This window comes from Hydra vulgaris, chromosome 14, assembly GCF_038396675.1.
Source record: "Hydra vulgaris chromosome 14, alternate assembly HydraT2T_AEP".
Lineage (NCBI taxonomy): Eukaryota > Metazoa > Cnidaria > Hydrozoa > Anthoathecata > Hydridae > Hydra > Hydra vulgaris.
Genome location: NC_088933.1, coordinates 11505766 through 11527500, shown reverse-complemented (window position 1 = coordinate 11527500; position 21735 = coordinate 11505766). Strand labels below are relative to the sequence as shown.

At 26.9% G+C, this 21735-nt stretch overlaps 1 protein-coding gene across 1 annotated transcript in view; it reads left to right on the top strand.

Moving 5' to 3' along the window:
• LOC100207139 (oocyte zinc finger protein XlCOF6) overlaps positions 1-21735 on the top strand; it is a 94269-nt gene that overhangs the window by 32265 nt on the left and 40269 nt on the right. Inside the window, exons 4-7 of the mRNA XM_065817893.1 lie at positions 3259-3481; positions 8723-9838; positions 13908-13987; positions 14066-14190. Coding sequence (XP_065673965.1) covers positions 3259-3481; positions 8723-9838; positions 13908-13987; positions 14066-14190 — 1544 coding nt within the window. The remainder of the gene's footprint in view (positions 1-3258; positions 3482-8722; positions 9839-13907; positions 13988-14065; positions 14191-21735) is intronic.

Below are 21735 nucleotides of genomic sequence, written 5' to 3'. Positions count from 1 at the left end.
ATAGAACTTAAATTGGAGGATCAATATTAGATAAGGTTTACACAGAAGAAATTAAAAAGTGTAATGTATTGAATGGGAAAACTGTAGCTATGACTTAAGATGGATGGAGCAATGTGCATAATAAACCAATAGTTTGTGTCTCTGTAATTGCTGAAAATGTTAACATTTTAATAGAAACAATTAATACTTCTCGTCATTCCCATATTGGTGAATATCTTACACAATTGGCAAGAGCAACAATAGAATCTGTAACACTTAAATTTGGATACACAGTAAAAAGCTTTGTGGCTGACAATGCAGCTAATATAAAATTAATTAGACACGTATTGTCATCTGAAGGAGATAATAATTACTTATGGGTGTGCTGCTCATATGCTAAATCTTTTAGCAAACAATTTTTAATATTAAAAATATAAGCATGTTACACAACTAATAAAATTTATATGAAATCATCTGGAGCAAGTTATAGAAAAATTTGAGGAACAAAGTTACCACTTCCTACTGAAACATGTTGGAATTCTGTATGTGATTCTCTTGAAAAATATGTTAATAACTGGAGCATCATCTTCACAATGTTTGAAAAAAATAGAGACTTTAATCCCACGATTGATAGAAAGGTAAGTGACATACAGATAAAGAGAAATGCAGAATATTTGTTGAAAATGTTAAAATCAACTGGAGTTGCTCTAGATAAGTTTCAAAGAGATTAAACAAAAATAAGTGACACATTATTAAAGAGTTGATAAACATGTTATCATTTTTATCAATTGAAAAAAAAATAATTGGAAACTAAATATCTTCAGACTGTCGGTGATGCTCATTTCCTTGCAAACACACTAGATCCTAGATATTTTGGATCTAATCTTTCTGAAAATGAAAATGAAGATTCAATAACCTTTGCAGATAAAGAATTTAAAAACTAATTAAAAGCCAAATCTGCTCTATTTGATAAAAGTTCTTTGTATAAGTAAATCTCTTTTTAAAAATGTTCACCAAGAGAATGGTGGAAATCTCTAAAATCTTTGTACTGCAACATTATCATGGATATCAAAGGTTTGTTAAGCCCACCAGCTTCTAGTGCTGGAATTGAAAGAATTTTTTTAACTTATGGGCTTGTTTATTCGAAGTTAAGAAACAAGATAGGAGTAGAAAAAGCAGCAAAGCTTGTATTTACATACAGAATGTTAAATAATGATTTATTGGTTGATGAATTACAGCAGTAATATTCATAGAAAATATAATTTGCTTATGTAAAATGACTAATGCTTTTTTTTTCTAATTTAAAAAGTTGACTAATCATGGCTTTTTTAAAAAAAAAGAGTTTACTCCAAAAAAACCATGGTTTTTTGCAACCCTGTGTGTGTGTGTATGTGTGTGTGTGTGTAAATTTCAGGGATGCAGAGTTCCAAATAGACTTTGGATTTTTATCCTTATTTTTTCTTGGTCTGGTGTCAAGAAACTCCAAATGTATTGGTTGGCGTATGATCTGCTCTAATAGGAAAAATTCATAAAATTTAATGACTTGGATCTTACTGTTTTTTAGCCTGGAATATCGGAGTCCTTGCTGCCATTATATCTAAGGACTTCAGGTTCAAAAATTGAATGTTCCACTAACCTAAAAATGTTAATTTTTTTCCCATTAGTAGTCCATACCTTTTTTTATATTCTAAGAGCTCCGGTTCAGTTAAAACCTTATTTATTTGTTTTACTGAAACAAATAAATAAGGTTTTAACTGATTTTTTTTTATTAGGAGAATAACAAATAAATCTTTTTTTTTTTCTTTAATGTCTAAATAAAAATATTTATTTAGTTCTTATTTTTATTTATTTATGTATATTTATAATTCAACCAAAATAAGAATACATAAACAAATAAAAAAACAATATAAATAATTTTAATTGACATAAAAAAAAAAAAGATTTTTTTTTTAAAATAAAAAGTTTCAGTTAGAACCATGTCAATGAAATAATATTTACTTAATGATGTAATTCATTTGTTAACGAAAAAGTGCCAGAGCTTTAGTAAATGCATGTAGTTTTAACTTACGTTACATAAGTTTAAAATAAATTTATGCTTTAGCTAATCATCGTTATTCAAAACGTTAAACAAAACAAAATGCAAAAATGTAACACTTGATATTTTCTTGCATATATTATTAAAAAACTCAATTTTTTTTACTAAATTTTTTCATGTTTTTGTTAACTTACGTTACATGAAAATTGCAAAAGTTATTTCATTGTTTTTTTTTAATATATTTTATAAAGTATGAAATCTGACCAACATTAATTTGAACTAGTCAGCTCCATTTTCACACTAATTTAATTCCAATTATGTAATTAAATTTATGGTTAGAATAACATTTTACAATGTCACCTTTTTATCATGCAACAATGAAAAAAAACTGTAACTTTTGGAGGCATAAAAATGACTTAAATTAATTTTAGTATTAAAGATATATTTTAAATAAACTTTCATGTGTCTACATCAATAAAAGTTGATAAAAAAGAGAATAAAATTTTACTACTTTTTCATTTTCCACTGTGGAATTTCCCATATATGTATATATAATTAAAACATGCTAATATAATAATATAAAAACATTAATAATATAATAATTTCAAAAATAATGTTTTCTGTCAACATGTCTATTTATTGGAACAAAGTGCTTCAGCTATTCTCAGTATACAATTTGTTTTATTTGCAAAAACAGTTTTTGGTTTTTTATTATCCTTATTAGTATTTGAATTATGTTGCTTTCAGTTAGTTTTGTTATTGTACACTTAAAATAGCAATATTTTGGTCAAAAGTATAATCCCAACAATTAGATTTTATTTCAGAACAAACACAATTGCTGCAATATTTCTTATTTAAATGGTTAAACTAGGTTAATCAAAAAGGGAAAAGAGGATATAAAAAATATTTTTAAAAAGGGGAAAGGGAGGAGTTTTTTTTGTTATTCTATAATAAATTTCTAAAAAATACTCCTTCATTAGCCAATTTAATTTAAACATATTTTTAAAAAATTTTAAATATGTTTTACAACAGTTTAAACTAAAGAGTAAGCTTTTATTATTTTAAATTGATTAATCAAAGTAAAAAAATCCTCTTTCACTGTTAATTTTTATCAAAAAAATTAATCAAATTAATCAATCAGGTTATTCCAAGTAAAAAAAATCATCTTTCACTGTTAATTGGCAAGGAAAAGAGAAATTTCATAAAACTTTTTCTATCCTGGTTTTGTTTTATTATACATTTAGGTTATGAAAAATGGAGTTGATGTGTATTATATAGATGGGAAGGATGAGCGATATGCTAATTGGATGAGATATATAAACTGTTCGCGATATGAGGCAGAGCAAAATCTTGAAGCTTTTCATTGTCAAGGTGAAATTTATTATCGAATTTATAAACAGGTTGAAAAAGGAAAGGAGTTTCTTGTTTGGTATGGAGATGAGTATGCAAAAGATTTAGAAATAGAAGGTAGTTTTCATAAATTACTTGCAAATAAATTTGTAGAATTTTTTTCATCGATTTAAATCTTTATTGTGAAAAACTGTTAATACATTAGTGTTCTCAGGCAGACCATGTGTCAATAATTGAAAGTGATGGTAGTTTGCAAGAAAAAAATTTAGAGAGAACCGGGAGAGGTTGCTGAGTGTTTTCTTAAAGGTTATAATCTCACCTGCTGTTTATTCAGCAGGTGAGAGTAAAAACCTTTTTGATATTTTTTAAAAAATGTTCTTTCCTCAAAAGTGTTGAAGAAAAATTAATTTCGTATGTAAAAACATTAAAACATAAGTATTTCCATCATAGAATAAAATTTGTGAAACCAATTAAAAAGCTTTATTTTTTATTTAAGGAAAAGTGTTTTTGTTTAAAATAATTTTTTTCACAAAAGGAATTTCTTTTTTGAGAAAACTTTCAAAAGCGTTCTTGATTAATTTTAGTTTTTTTTTTTTTTTTTTTTTTTAATTCAACCTAAACTTTTATTTAACTGTTTGTTAGATTTTATGAATATTTCAGACTCTCCCATTTAGTAAGACCCACTATTTATTTAGTAGATTAGAGTACAGATTTAGCAACATAAGGTGAGCTCCCATAGTTGATTTGTTCGGTTAAGTATAATATACCAGGCTATGTTATGGTTATAAACTGTGTAAAGTATGGGGTTAAACTGTGATATGAAATCCCATACAAATGTTTCTTAACTTTGTCTTTATGGACATAAAATATTTTTTAAACTATTCAATTTACTGTAAAAGTTTATCAATTTACCATAAAAGTTTATTATTTTTTTATAAGTAATAAATATTATTTTTATATAATTTTTTATGTTATTCACCTCCCCAAAGCTGCAAAGACCATTACAGTCAAGGAGACTGCTGTATTGTGGTTACAACTCTCTCTCGACTATTTAATAAACGTAAACAAAGCTGCTGCGCATAGAAACAAGTTGAGTGCAGTACTATAAGGATGTGGTAAGGGGTCAAACTTGGAACTTCTTGATTATGAAGCTAGCGCTCTACCACTACACCACTACCGCTCTACAAATACAATTGAACTTATGTAGCTATATAGTGGTGAAAATATAAAGTAATCAATAATTATATAAATAAATAGCAAGTGATGATTTCACAGTGTTGTGTATTGTACAGGCTAATATAAAGGGCAAGTACAAGTTATCCATATAGCATTTTAAAGTTATGATACATACTGTAACATAAAAGAGATGCGTTACGTGCAAAATGTCCGTTATTTTTTCATAACAGAGACATAGCATGTAACGATACACAATGCTTTGACCTAATGAGACATAACATTGTTAACTATAGTATCTCTCAAATTTATTGTTTCTTTTTTTTTTATTAGATTTTTATAAACATAGATATAAATAGATATAATGTAATGACTTTTTGTAGCAAAGAGAAAAAGTCAAGTTAGAAAGGTATTATAGAGAAAGCGTATAGATATTGCACTGGGTGTTAGAAGAAGGGTTGACAATTTATATACATTTTTGCTTATGGATTTATAAAAACTCATAAACCTTGATATGAGATGAAATTAAAATACGTCTGAAGTATAGATTTTTTTAATGTTACGTTACATCTCACTTATCACTTTTTAAAAGTTGCGCTTTTGTAAGTTTAAAAAAAACAATCGTGATGGAACTTTGCAAATTGAAACGTTTTTTTTTAAACAAATTAGTAACAAAAAAAATTAGTAGCAAAAAAAAACTAATTAAGTTGAATCTATTTAATAATAAAAATAAACAATAATAATTAGCAATTAAAAAAAAAATTATTACAAATGACTCGACAAACGCCATGTTAAATACCGTAACTCATTAACAAGTTGCAGTATTTAACAAAAATGTTTTATTAATAATACTATTTATTAAGGTAAAAGATTACTACATCTGTCCACCAACATCTGCAGAGTTGTTTACACTTTTGTCCAAGATCATCTGTATTTTTTTTTACTCAAACAACATCTGTCCAATATCATCTGGAAATTCAATAACCCCCAACAACATCTTTAGGAAGATGTAACTACATCTTGTAATTTTTCACTAATAACATCTGGAAGGATTTCCTCCAGTTTTAATTACATCTGAAAAAAATCTTTTATGTAACTACATCTGGTTAAAATAATGCATTTATGTTTATTATTTTTTCAGATGTAACTAAATCTGAAAAAAATCATAAATGAAACTACATCTGGTTAAATAATGCATTATAATTTAATAATTTCATAAAATCCTGTAGTTATTTAATATAATTGAAATGATGTAACTACATCTGTAGAATTCACAGATGTGGCTATTCTTAACATAATTGAAAAGGTGTACCATTTTCTTAATATAGTTGTAAGATGTAATTGCACAGATGTTGTTATACTAAGATAATTGAAAAGATGTAACTACATCTGTTAAGTTTCCAGATGTTTTGTTATGTTATGCCTCAATTAGTTTATTACTTTAAAAAGTTTAAAAAAAATTGAGACAAAACGTTGCAAATTAAAACTTTAATTTTCGTGACAAAGTAACCAATTGAGACAGCTATTTTGCAATAAAATAAAATAAAAAGATTATAATTATCAAAACGGCAATGATAAGCAAACTTTTACTGCATTATCAAGTTTAATTTAAAATTAAATTTAGTTTAAATTTTAGAGACTGTAACATTGTTACCAATATTAACCGATTGAGGCGTAACATAATTTTAAAATGCTATAGGATTTAGTTGATAAAAAAAATTTATTGTTAAACAGTTACCGTGTTATACTTGACATAAGAATTGTTACTATTTTCAGGAAAAAAATCTTTTTTGATTAGTTTTTTTAAAGACTTTCAAATTTAAGTTGCCTTGTCAAGTTCATTTTGTGAATATGGTGACTAAGGTTCAGGTAACTGGTCTTTGTCACTGCCTGGTTGTGATTGTTGAGATCAGTTGGTCACTATCTTTATCAAAATCAACTAGTGCATCTGCATCAATGATTCAAGGGGCTATATCTGACCTTGTTTCATTCTACATCATTCACCCTTGTTATCAACACTGTTTTAGTGTTAATCCATTTTTTCTTAGTTTTTTCTTATCTCCGATTGGTTTTAATTCAAATCCTGCTTCTGTTAAAAATGATCTTGATTGTACATTTAATTCTCTCGATATTTTCTCAAGAATTCCTTAATAAGAAAACTTGTGTAAATGTTGAGAATTTAAAATTTATTTAAAGATTGTTAATTTATGCAATTGCATTGTAATAGATTGCAACATTGCATTGTAATAGATTGCAACATTGCATTGTAAAAGATTGCAACATTGCAAATGTCTCAACTTTATTATTATTATTTATAAAAATAAAAATAAATGAATCTGAAATTTTTAGGAAGTTATGTAGAAGTAGTAGTAAAAAAAAATGTAATTGAAAAATAACTTTTGAGACATTCGAACATATTTTTATTTAATTTAGAATTGTATTTATATTTATACAAGTATGTTTTTTTCTCAAAGCAATTTTAGTTTGTTTTTAAGTAATAGTATCAAAATTATAAACTAGCAAAACCGGGGCTAGAAGAAGACAAATTTAGTCTTATCATTAAGCCCCAAAAAATGCGTCATTACTAGACAAAATATAGTTTGACAATAAAATATAGTGTCAACGTATATAACTCTGATATATATTATAAAAGAAAATTTAAATATATCCCATATCGTTTAAAATTTATAGTTTTTCAAAAAATAAGATATAACAATTGCTTTGTAAAATAAAAGAAACAAAATTTATTAAAATAATAAATGACAAAAATAACATTTAAGAATTGGTTTGAAAAATAAGAAGATATGATTTTATATAAAAACATTTTATTGGTAGAGCATTTTATAGTTTAACTTATTTAAATATATTTATAATGCTTTTCATTGCCAATTAAGTAAAAGCAAATAAACAGTATAAAATAAAAGTAAAAGATTAATAAATAACGCAAAAATAAATAATAAATTTCTCAAAAAGAAGATTATCATTTAAAATGATAAAAATATATGTACAATTATTGATTAATTATGTATTAATAAACTAAAGTAATTAATTAATTAACTATTAATTATTGATTTCTAAATCAATAATAAAGAAGTTTTATTAGAAAAAATTTATTTCATTTTCAGTTAACAAAAGTAATTGCTTAAGTTTTGTTTTGAATTGGTTTAGAGAATAATTAGTTTTCATTTCACTATTTAATATTATGTTCCACAACTTTGGTCCTCGGTTTACAATAGAGAATTTAGTAGCGGAATAATAAGTTTTGGATTGAATGTAGTTGTATTTTGAAAATCTAGTAGGGTATGTGTGATTTATTTTTTCAAAAATTGAATAAAATAAGATTGGTAATATATTTTTATCAAGTTTGAACATGAAAATAAGAACTTGATAGAGATTTAGTTTATATACATTTAGGATATTGAGTTCATTAAATAGTGTTTGTGTGTGTGAGAAGCGATCTACGTTTGAAATTATCCTTATAGCCTGTTTTTGTTTGCTAAGCAATTTTTTTATTTTCGTCGCGTTAGTGCTACACCAAGCAATGTTCGCATAACTTAAGTAGCAATGAATAAAAGAAAAGTAAATGTTTTTTAAACAAGATCGATGTAATAACTGCTTTGCTTTGTACATTATACCTAAATTTTTTGATATTTTATCTTCAACTACACCTTTTAATGTATGCGTTTGTATATATATATATATATATATATATATATATATATATATATATATATATATATATATATATATATATATATATATATATATATATATATATATATATATATATATATATATGTATATAAATACACATATATATATACACATATATATACATATACATATATCTATAACTAGAGGTTACATATATATATATATATATATATATATATATATATATATATATATATATATATACAGTGCTTGAAGCGGAAAAAAAAACGAGATGATTTTCAGTAAGTTAAAAAAACCATCCCGCCTAATCATTGTTATATTAGGAGATTTATAGAGAGGTGGCGGGATGGTTTATACTTCAGAAAAAGGTGACGGGGTAGCATCCCATCTCACTTCGAGCTCTTCATGTATAGATAGATATCTTTTTCTCTTTTAGATAAGATATTAATTTGTTATTTTTGTAATAAAAATATTTAAAAAAAGTTAAAATATTGGAGTTTTTTTTTTTAGTGAGTCATTCCTGTAAAAAGTGTTTAAATTGTTTTACTTCTGAAGAATTTTTAAAAACGCATATGGAATATTGTAAAACCTACAACAAAAAAACCAAAATCGGTGTATTATCAAATGAAGTTGAACCGAGCGAATTTGCTGTCGATATAATATCTAGTTTTAATGATGATACGTGTAATGCTACTGATGTCTCAATGGAACATTTTAAGTGTAGTTACTGTAATTTGGAATTCTCTGAGAAAATTAATTTTGTAAACCACATGCAAACTCATAGTAGCGATAAACTTTTAAAGTGTAGCTTCTGTGAATTCGAATGTGCTCTTATATTTGATTTAACAAAACATGTAGGGATTCATCTTGCTGAGAAACTAATTAGGTGTACTTACTGTGATTATAAATGTATGCGTAATACTGATATGAAAAAACATATAAAAGTTCATTCTGGTGTGGCACCTTATAAATGTTGGATTTGTGGTTATCAATATACATTCGAAAACACACTAAAGAAACACTTAAAAACTCATTTTAATGAAAAACCATCCAAATGTAAATACTGTGAATACGAATGTAATAATGAATTTGATTTTAAAAGACATTTACAATCTCACTATATTGTAAAACTAATAAAATGTACTTATTGTGACTACATATTTAATGGACGAAAAAATTTTGCATCGCATATGCGAACTCATACTGGTGAAAAACCGTACAAATGTTCTTATTGTGAGTATAGAAGTTCACATAAATCAAATTTCATCGTTCACTTGAGAAATCACACCAATGAGAAACCATATAAATGTACCTACTGTAAATACGAATGCAAATCGAAATGTAGTTTAACTCTTCATATAAGAACTCACACCAATTTCAAGCCATACAAATGTGCTTATTGTGATTATAAATCTTCATCAAAGACAAGTATGACGTTTCATAAAAGAAAACATACGTTAGAAAAACCGTACCATTGCTCTCTTTGCGATTATAAATGTTCGTCTAAAACTTATCTAACGACTCACCATCGATTTCATACAAACGACAAGCTATTTAAATGCACATCGTGCGATTATAAGAGCAATGTCAAATCGAATTTAACAAAACATTTAAAGCAGCATAAATAAAGTTTCAATGTTTTTAACTTTTTTCTTAACTTTGAGATTACGTAGGTTTTAGATTATATAATCATTTTTTATTGAATTTAAGAAAAACCTTTAAAAAAAAAGGGAATACTATAAAGATTTACAAAAAAAAATATTTACAAATGTAACATTTTAAAAATATATCTTATTTACTTAACTTGTTTTTTCTTTTGCTATTCTATTTATACGTGTTTTTTAAATACCAGGACTCTTGAGTCCCTAATAAAAAAGGGGGTGGACGTTTATTAGTTTTAAAAAAAATTTCCCACCCAAGGGGTCATCCATAAAGGACGTCACGCTAAGTTTATCTAATGGCATGAAGTAGGAGAATGTTGGTTCTCGTGCGCAGAGATTTTTAGAGTATTGTAGCGCCTTATATTCAATGAAAATCTCCGCGGAAGGGGGAGAAATGTTTTCTCCGGGGAGCCAATAAACTTCTACTTCTGGTTAGTACTTAAATTCTGAATGACGTCCTTCATGGACAACCTCCAACCCAAGCTTATTAAGACCCACCACACACACCCTCTTCTTCTCCCGTTAATTAATTTTTAATTGTTATCAGAAAAAAATCAGTGACAATCGCCTTACAAATTAGAAAATAATTATTTAGTCACTGATAGAAAGAAAAAATTTCAGTGTAAACATGCTTTAAAAACCACTGACCAAATCTAACTTAACCTAACCGATATCCGAATTAATCTCGATTAAATCGAGATTAATTTGGATATCGGAAATGAGCTTTTAATTTATTTCTCACCAAAGTATGTATATATATATATAATATATATATATATATATATATATATTAATGAGAATATATATATTCTCACCAAAGTATATATATATGTAATATATATATATTAACTTATATAAATATTATATTTATCTCTTCGTATGATGTAGTCTCAAGCAAGCCAGCCCTCCGAATATAAGTATCTTGAAAATCCTTTTCTAGATTACGAAAATCTTTAATCCTTGTTTTTGAACAAAACATATTTTGTGTCATTCATCATTTAAAACTTTTCCAAATTCACAAGGTTCCATTTTATCAATATACTATTATTTATTATCCTTAAAAAAGATGCAAGAAAAATGTATAAATCATTTAATGTGTTCATGGGGTCAAGGTTGTTCAAGATTTGAAAATTTTACATCATTAATGAGCATTCTAACATTAATTTCGGAACGTTGTAAACATTTCTAAATAATAAAACTACTAAATAAACAGAAACAGCAAGTCAGGAACATCTAAAAAAAACATTCCGATATAGCCAAAACTGTTTCAGTTACAAAACTGTCTAATTTACCATCTTTTTTCTCTTGTTTAATTTATCAAGATCAAGATACCTGTTTTTTAAGCAATAAATTTAAGTAGATTAGACCATGTTTTTATTTCTTTTTTAGAAAAAATCACTCTCCAATTCTTTGTAATATTTTTAATAAATATAACTTAACTATTTAAGTTATATTTATTAAAAATAACAACTAACTCAGGACAACTTCTTAAAAAAAAAAAAAGAGCTACATTGGCATTTTTGTGATTGAACTTGCCCCAGTAAAATTGTGGTAAACATTTAAGTTGTAGGTGTTATGTTCGTTTTTAAATATTTTAAATTGTTTCATTGGATTTGTTGGCCCAAAATTTGTAAAGGTACAAATTGTCAGCTTTCCAACACACATATTACAGAAACTAGGACCAAACCATTTTTAAAATTGGCGGATTTTTGTTGGTTGGAGGCAAATTTAAAATAGCTATATCTTAGAAACCGATTGAAATTAGACGATAAAATTTTCAGAATGTTCATAATTTACTAAAATCTTTAAGTTGTTTAAAAATCAGCAAAATCTGAGACTAAAGGTTGCATTTACAAAAAAAATTGGATGTTTTCACATGGAATCGCCCATGTACTAAATTAAATGTAATTCAAAATATAACGAAATAAAGAAGATACTATCAGAAAGCTTTATATGTATTTTTTTGTTTTTTAAATAGTGTTTGAACTTTCGATCAAACACAAAATAGATATTGTTTATGTAGAGGCTTACTCTCGAGTACTTAATACAAGGAGGAGTGGGAATTTTAGTCTAGATCTAATATATGGGGTGAAGGGAGGGGAAATTTTCTATTGTTATGATATAAATATTTTTTATAAGAAATTTCAGTTTAAAATATAAACTAATATTTTTTTACAAAACACGCATGAAACTATTTAAATCTAGCGCGGCTTGCGGTAAATTGCGCATTTTCTAACAGCTGTTTTATAATGACTTCAATAGGATTTAATATTGATATAAGTTTTATACTTTATACTGTTTTATACTTTTATACTTCACTCTGTTTTTTTAGTAGTTTTATTATTTAGAAATGTTTACAACAATCCGAAATTAAAGTTAGAATGCTCATTAATGATGTAAAATTTTCAAATCCTGAACAACCTTGACCCCATGAACACATTAAATGATTTATACATTTTTCTTGCATCTTTTTTAAGGATAATAAATAATAGTATGTTGATAAAATGGAACCTTGTGAATTTGGAAAAGTTTTAAATGATGAATGACACAAAATATGTTTTGTTCGAAAACAAGGATTAAAAGATTTTCGTAATCTAGAAAAGGATTTTCAAGACTTCCTTTTCCTCTACCTCCTTCCCCCTGTTTATAAATACTTTTTACTTGTTATCAACAAAAAATCTCTAAAAAAAAGTAAAAATTGATCTCAAAAAATAGAAATTAATTATTTCAGTCATCGATAAAATGTAAAAAATTTTCAGTGTAATCAGGCTTTAAAAATAGTCAACTTAGTAAATCTCTATTTGTCGAAAATAAGCTTTTGGTTTATTTCTCATCAAAGTATAAATCCGATAGCAGGATATCAAATCTTATTGAAATATGATAACGTAGGTAGTTGCAAAGCATTTGACAGCAACCCATGCTAGAAATAAATAGATTTATGCGTTGTTTGGAAAAAATATTATTTTAGCTATAAAATAAATATTTATTAGCTATAAATTATCAATACAACACCCCGTTTATTCAATTTGAGAAAAAATTCCGACTCCCTTCTTTGAAAAAAAATCTTGGCTTTAAGTTAACGTTTAACGCCTAATATTTTCAAGGCTACAAGCAACCACTATTAGAGTTGGAAGTTACTGGAAAAAGTAAAGATGATGTTTATAAAGCAAAATAACGAATAACAGACGACTTTTTCGTCTGTTATTCGTTAACTTTCAAGATTGCAAATTATATGAATCAGTAAAGCAAGATGAAGGAAACAAATTCCAAAGAACTAATAATCAAGGAAATAAACTAGACGAATAAGAACTTTTGGAGCTCTAGGAACAGCCACAGTAAAAGAATGAGACTTAATTAAAGGACGATTAACACGAGAACAATAGAAAATGGCACAAGAGATGCTAGCTCTTTAGAGCAGCGCCCAAGTTTTTTAAGTAAAATAGCAAGAAAGAGTTAATCAAAGAGGACAAATGATAGATGACTCATCTAGTACATTACCGTTCATAAATATAGGAAGATCTAGATTATTTCTGTTAGCTAAAAAAAATTATGTTTTATCTCATACCAACCACTGAAAACCCCATGCTGTAAAAGAAGTGAGATCCTTTTCAAGCTCAAATGCCTCCTCCAAGCAATCAGAGGGTGTTAACCTTTTATCAAGGTTAGAACGAATTGTAATATCGTCAGCGAATAATGCCACTTTAGATGTAAGAATTCATGGAAGATCGTTAATGTAAATTAAAATGAGTATAGGGCAAAGAAATGAACCTTGAAGAACCCCTTAAGTTACAGGATATAAAGAAGAGTGCTATCCATCGAGGTCAATTTGTGAAAACAAGACTCTGATAAGCATTTGTTAAATAGTTTTGAAAGTTTAGACGACAGCTACGGAGAACACTTCTGCAAGACCATAACAGGTAAATTGTCCTGGCCACAAGCTGTAGAAGAATCTAAGCAGGAAGTCACATAAGATGCAGAAGCTGGAATGATACGAATGTCAAGCAATTGATCAACCTATTTATTGGCTATATTAGGTAGAACGCAACTAGTGGAATCAACAGATGATATTGATGAAAAGTTCTTAGCAAATACTTCAGCTTTGTCTTTAGGTGAGGTGATAAAGTCTGAATCATACAAGAGAGGTGGAATTACAGATTTGCTCTTGTTATAGATAATGTTAAAGATTCTCTAGAAGTCTCCGGAGCCTCATTTTTGCAATGAAATACATGATGAAAATAAATATCTTATTGTTGTTGTTATTGTTGTTGTTGTTGTTGTTGTTGTTGTTGTTGTTGTTGTTGTTGTTGAACTGGAAAGGCAAGACAGACATCATTTGGGTTCCCAAGGCCAGGAACAAGCACAAAAAAATGAGAATGAAAGACTGGAAGCGGACAACTAAATATCAGGGTAACAATAGGATAGCATGCTAGGATTACTTTAGATTAGATAATTGATTATATGCAAATAATTTTTTCGCATGTTTCAGGAATTGGATTTTTAAAATCTAGAATGATTATTAAATAAATGCAAAGGTTTTAGCATATCTTTTGTATATTCTTTATTTCTGAATTGTTACTATAGTGTATACTTCAAATTTTTATTGTTAAGAAATTAGAACTTAGACGGACAGAGACTGCTAGCATATACCAAACCAGTTATCACTTCACTTTACTTTATATCGGTGTCTTTGAACCTGAACATAGGTAGCTTCTCATCGATTGTGATTTTTTCCAAATCTAAGGGATAGAGTAGGAGTCTTGGAGAATAGAAGGGGAGAGCATAACACTAGTACAGCCACAAACAAGTATGAAAGCCTTTAGAAATTTTAAACAATTTTAAAACATGCCATTTTTGAATTTACGCAACTTTTTACGATTTTGAAAACCGCGAAAATATACTTTATTTGAACTAATACGATTTTGAAAACCGTCAAAATAAATTTCATACCACTTTTTACAATTTTGAAAACCGCGAAAATATATTTTATTCAAAGTAAGACGATTTTGAAAACCGTTTAATTAAATTCTATACAACTTTTAACGATTTCGAAACGCGTTCACACACAACTTTTAGCGACGTCGAAGCTTCGAATTCAACTTCGAAAAACATCGACCTCGATTGTTTTATCTCTACAAAATTTATAATTCTTACAATATGTCTTTTATGTATTTTATTCATTCTTTTATTGTAAAACTTATTTTGAATAAATGAAAAAAACAAAAAAACAAAAAGAAAAACCCCTCTACCCTCTCCCTTCCTCCTTTTATTTTTATATGCGATGTTGTCCTTGCAGTGCACCGCAAAGACGCCATTACGGTTTTATAACAAACACCGCGGCGTTTGTTATAAAACCGTATTATGTAATCAAAAAGCTACACAATGCGACTCTTGCAATAAGTGGATCCACATTAGGTGTAATAATGTTGATAAAAAATTCTACAACTCTTTGATGACTGAAACTGGCTATTGGTACTGTTTTAATTGCTTAGAAAACACTCTACCATACTCTTCTCTGACAGATAAGGATTTTAAGGTCACTATAAATGGTGCAAATACTTTTACTCATAATTTACTTTACGACACTTCATCTAACCTAAATATTCTTTTTCAAATCAAACTCTTCTAATTGTAAATACTATGATACAGTATCACAAAGTATAACAAAGCTATTAATATTGATTCAAAAACCAATTTATATGTAAATATATCATCCCTGGCATATTACCTTGATGATCTAAAACATCTGTTTTCTCTTATGAATAATAAACCCAATATCATTGCTATATCTAAAACTCGCTTAAATCTCAACAAACCACTTAGAACTGATATCACTTTAAATAGCTATGTCTTTGAACGTACTGATTCTTGTTCTAATAAAAGAGGAACTATTACATATATAAAATCTGAAATAAATTATAACTTAAGATCTGACCTCAATACTCAGAAAAAAAAAGAACTAGAATCAACCTTTATTGAAATTTTACTTCCATCTGAAAAAATATTATTGTAGATTGCATCTATCGCTACCCATGTATGAACACTAGTGATTTCAATATCACTTATATACAAACCCTACTTGACAAGTTATCACTAGAGAACAAAAATTAAGTTCTTTTAGGAGGCTTCAACATTTTAAAATATGGCTCCTGTAATGATGTTTCTAACTTTCTAGATCTTATGTACTCTTTCTCCCTCTTCCCATTAATTACTCAACCAGAATTACTAAAAAATCAAAGACAGTCACAGATAATATATTTGTAAATTTTCACGCTCCAAATACTATATCAGGTAACCTAACAGTATGCCTTGCGGACCATCTTATTCAATTCATATCCTTTCTATGCAAGAACTTAAAACAGTCTCATCCCAAACTATATTGTAAATGTTTTAAAAATTTTGATGAAAAAAGTTTTCTTAAAGACCTTAAAGAAACTAATTGGCTTTCAATAAACCAACAAGGGAACTGTTGTGTTAATAACTCTATTTCTAAGTTTTTTGATGCACTTAAAATATTACTTGATAATCATGCCTCTTTCAAAATGTCTACCAAAAAAGCTAATAAATCTTTATCAAACCCCTGGATTACTAATGGAATCATTACGTCAATACAGATTAAAAATAAAGAGCACAAGAAGTTTATAAAATGTAAAAATGAGAATTTAAAGCTTCAATATTTTCAAAAATTCAAATATTATAGAAATCAAGTTAGTAACCTACTGCAATAATCAAAAAAACAAAAAAACATGCACATAAATACACACATAGATATAACTAAAACCATATGCGAGGCTTTGGATCAAAAACAATTTGCTAGTGGAGTGTTTGTTGAACTGCAAAAAGCTTTTGATACTGTCAACCATGAAATTCTATTATCTAACTGTATCATTATGGTGTAAGGGGAATCGCTCTGAATCGTCCACAAAGTGTTACTATTGGTAAAATCTCATCTACTACTAAGTTTACGTCTATAGGTGTTCCTCAGGGTTCAACTCTGGGTCCCCTTCTTTTCCTTATCTACATAAATGATTTAAACACTTGTATTAAATACTCGAAGGTGTATCATTTTGCTGATGACACTAATCTTCTGATTGTTGATAAGTTTTTAAAAAAACTAAATAAGTACCAAAATACCTAGCATCACTGGTTCAATGGTTCAAAATATCTTTGAATGTCAAAAAAACTGAATTAGTTCTATTTAAACCTCAAGACAAATAAATTACCAAAAAACTTTATTTTAGAATTAATGATCAAAAACTAAATATTGTAGATAAAATAAAATATCTGGGCATTAGGTTAAATGAAAGTCTTTTTTTCATTCAACAAGTTAAACCCATATCAAACAAACTAAATCGAGCAAATGGAATGCTTACCAAAATAAGGCATTTTGTGAATTACGAAACCTTTGTGAATATTTGGCATGCTATTTTTAACTCACATCTACGCTATGGTTGTCAGATAAGGGGAAAAAGTTCATCTGTTTTAAATAAAACCTTAAAAATCTTCAGATTAAATCTTTAAGAATAATTCAATTTCAACCTAACATTTTTATTTCTGACATACTGTATAGTCTTTTTAAAATTTTGAAGCTTGACGAACTTATCTACTTATCAAACTGTGTTCTTGTGTGGGACATTGTCCACAATAATATGCCCATCTCCTTCACTAGCTCTTTTAAATTCACAAGTGATGTTCATGGTTATAAACTTAGGTCTGTATCTTATTGCAGTCTCTCTATGCCTTCAAAACAAACACATAAGTATGGCATGAAGTCAATCAAGTATCAATCAATTCACTGTTCGAACTCTCTTTCTGTTGAAACTAAAAAAATATTCTCCAAAATGACAAGTAAAAATGTCTTCATAACCCATGTAAAAAAGTTTTTCCTCTATAAAAATAATCAATGAACTATTAGTTATGCAATCGCCCCCAAGATATCCTCTATAACTAAATTTTTATATAAAGTATAAAACTCATGAATAAAAATAAAAAATAAAAATAACAGTATAAAACCAAAAAATAGAAATAAAAATATAAAACTCATAAAATAAATATAAATATATAAAACTCTAAAACTAAAGCATAAAAATATATAAATATTCATTTAGTCGCAATCAAATACCCTCATTTTTATCATCCTGTAAAGTTTATATGGCTCTAAAGTTTGTGGCATTGTTACTAAACCATGCAACATGTAATAAATAAACAATAAACTATTTTCTATGCAATCGCCCGCTTCTCAATAACAATTTATTTATTAATTTATTTTTTTCAATTTTTTTTATTTTACTTTAACGCATATTCAATATTTCTATACCCATATAAAATATTATGCCTAAAAAATTCTGGTACATAACAAAACTCTCCTAGGACGGGGCGACTGAATAAGTGCGAATTTCATAGCTGCGAATATGCATAAGAGCGACTGGCATAAGTGCGAACTGGCATAAGTGCGAACTGGCACAAGCGCGAACTGGCATAAGTGCGAATCACTTGCAAAAACTGGCATAAGTGCGAACTAGCACAAGCGCGAACTGGCATAAGTGCGCCAAAAGAATTTGCAAACATTGGCATAAGTGCGAACTGGCATAAGTGCGAACTGGCATATGTGCGAAACAATTGCAAAAACTGGCATAAGTGCGAACTGGCACAAGCGCGAATTAGCATAAGTGCGCCGAAAGAATTTGCAAACATTGGCATAAGTGCAAATTGGCATAAGTGGCGAATTGGCAAGTTCGCACTTATGCCAATTCGCACTTATGCCAGTTCGCACTTGTGCCAATTCGCACTTATGCCAATGTTTGCAAATTCTTTCGGCGCACTTATGCCAGTTCGCGCTTGTGCCAGTTCGCACTTATGCCAGTCTTTGCAACTGCTTCGCACTTATGCAGATTCGCAGTTATGAAATTCGCACTTATTCAGCCTCCTCCCTAGGACTTCTCCTTTTTTGACTCTTTTTACTAAGTCGTTAAACTTCTCTCCATTTCCTTTTCTTCTTTTTACCTGTTTTATTTTTTCCATGCTTTATATAAGGTTACTTTCTATATATATATATATATATATATATATATATATATATATATATATATATATATATATATATATATATATATATATATATATATATATATATATATATATATATATATATATATATATATATATATATATATATATATATATATATATATATAGATAGATATATATATATATTGATATATATATATATATATATATATATATATATATATATATATATATATATATATATAGTATATATATATATATATATATATATATATATATATATATATATATATATATATATATATATATAGATATATATATATATATAGATATATATATATATATATATATATATATATATATATATATATATATATATATATATATCTATATATATATATATATATATATATATATATATATATATATATATATATATATCTATATATATATATATATATATATATATATATATATATATATATATATATATATATATATATATATATATATATATATATATATATATATATATATATGTTTGTGAGCCACAAAATTTGAAATCAATTTTTGAATTGCGTATTACTTCACAAAAATCATTGATTTGCAAATTATTTGCAGTTTCGAAGACAGCGCAGCGATTCAAAACCTATTGTTTTAAGTTATTAAGTAATAAGTCTTAAGTTATTAAGTTAAAAACCTATTGTTTTAAGTTATTAAGTTAATAAGTCTTAAGTTATTAAGTTAAAAAAGAAAAATTTAGTAAAAACAGTAATTTTTAAATTTAAAAAAAAAAAAAAACAGTAATTTTTCCTTCTACAAAAGATAACAAAAAAAGAATTTCTAGGCCCAATAGAATTCTGCTTGCATAAAGCATGGATTTGAAAAAAGAATTTTTTTTTGATTTACTAGTTGTTATTGGTATTATTATGATTTTATATTTTTTATTTTGCATAATTATTAATGATAATCTCTATTATATATATAGATAAATATATAGTAAAATATCTATCTATAGTAAAATATATATACAGATTATACTTTTTTATATTACTGTATTTAATATTATTATTACTATTATTACTATTATTATTATTATAATTGATTATTATTTATTATTACTTATTATTATTATCATTATTATTATTATGCTATAATTTATACCATCATAGGTCTTTACACGTCATCAGTTTATAACTGTTTGTATATGTCTCGCAAGATTGTATATATATACAGTTATTATTAAAGTGAAAATATATTGATGTTATCATGTTGCAACGTCAATAAATCATGTTGCAACGTCACAGTTATGAAGGAACTTTCCTAAAAAAACGAAACTTTTTTTTTCCCTTAATATTTTTTGAAACTTTGTCCGTATGAATCATAAAAAAAATAATAATATTTATTTGAAATCTGCTGAAATAATTCTGTTTCAAATCAAGTGTGCACTAGGGTGTCCTAAAAAAGCAATATTTCTGAAAAAAGTGCATTTTTATATATTTAATATTATATTATAATAATTATCATTTTTGAAACTTTTATATAATTACGCTTAATTTGAGACCCAACATGATACACCTTTGAAGAACTTTTTTTTGTTGATAATATCAGCAACTCGTTAAATATTTAAGGCTATTGAGGGACCCCTAAAAATATTTTTTATTCATTGATTTTTTTTTTTTTTTTTAAATTTTTTTTTTTTTAATATTTAAAAAATTTTTTAATTTATTTTTTATTACATTATGGGGGTGGCAGCATATATTTTTCAAAAGTGTTGGTTTTCGAAAAAACCTAACTGCGCCCAGTAGATAATAACTCACTTTTACTGGAAAACTAATAACTCGTCATATTAAAAAAAATTAAGGACCATTTTTGCACTGTTTACTATTTTGAGGATTGCGATTTCAATGGTGACATTAGCTTTTTGTTTGGTAGCCATGGATATCTAAATTGCTTATCAATCGCGTATTTTATTTAATTGTAACAAATATAAACTGGACAAAAGTAATAACTTTATCAGATTACTTCCATAATTACTACTTTGAGTATCGTGCAAATGTTTTGGTGTTATAGTTTTTTTAACTGGTTGATAACACCTGAAATGCCTGGCAACGGTTTGTTTTGCATAGTAACTAGCTTAAATGACTTTTAAAACATCAAAGTTATAAACTAGACTAAACCTAACGTAACAAATTGAAAATTATTTTAATACATTTAAAAAGTTAAACACTTACCCAGTTGCTAACTCTAGGTAATTTTATGCAGTAAATCATGTAAAAGATAATTAACTGAAAAAAACAAACAAACAAAAAAACAATGAAAAAGTGAAGAAGTCTAACGCAGTGGTTATCGCGCTTGCCTCAAAAGTTAAAGATTCGTGGTTCAATTCTGGGCAAGTAAGGAAGTAATTCAGTAAGGAAGGAGACGTGAACATCCTGTCAAATGCTCTTCCGCAGTGCACTGTGATTGTAAAAAATCGTAAGGCCTACTAAGGGCACCAAAAATTTAAAAAAAAAGAAAAAAAGAAAAGAGAGGAGAAAAAATTAATGAACTAAAAAAGACTAAAAAAAACTAAGTACAAAAAATGAAAAAGTAAAGAAAGACGCGAAAAAATCAAGTAAAAATTAATTAATCAAAAAAAAATCCACGTATTATTAAAATGCTTTGCCCGCTAAGTCATATGTGGGTAATGCGTTGCGAAGGTAAATTAAAAGGTTTTAAGAGGACTGCTTCATCTATGGGCAATTGAAACTTGGTTTAACAAATAATGAATTTTGTGTAGCTAAAACTGAGCCTATTTTAATATGCCATGTGATTGATGGACAGACAAAAAGTGTT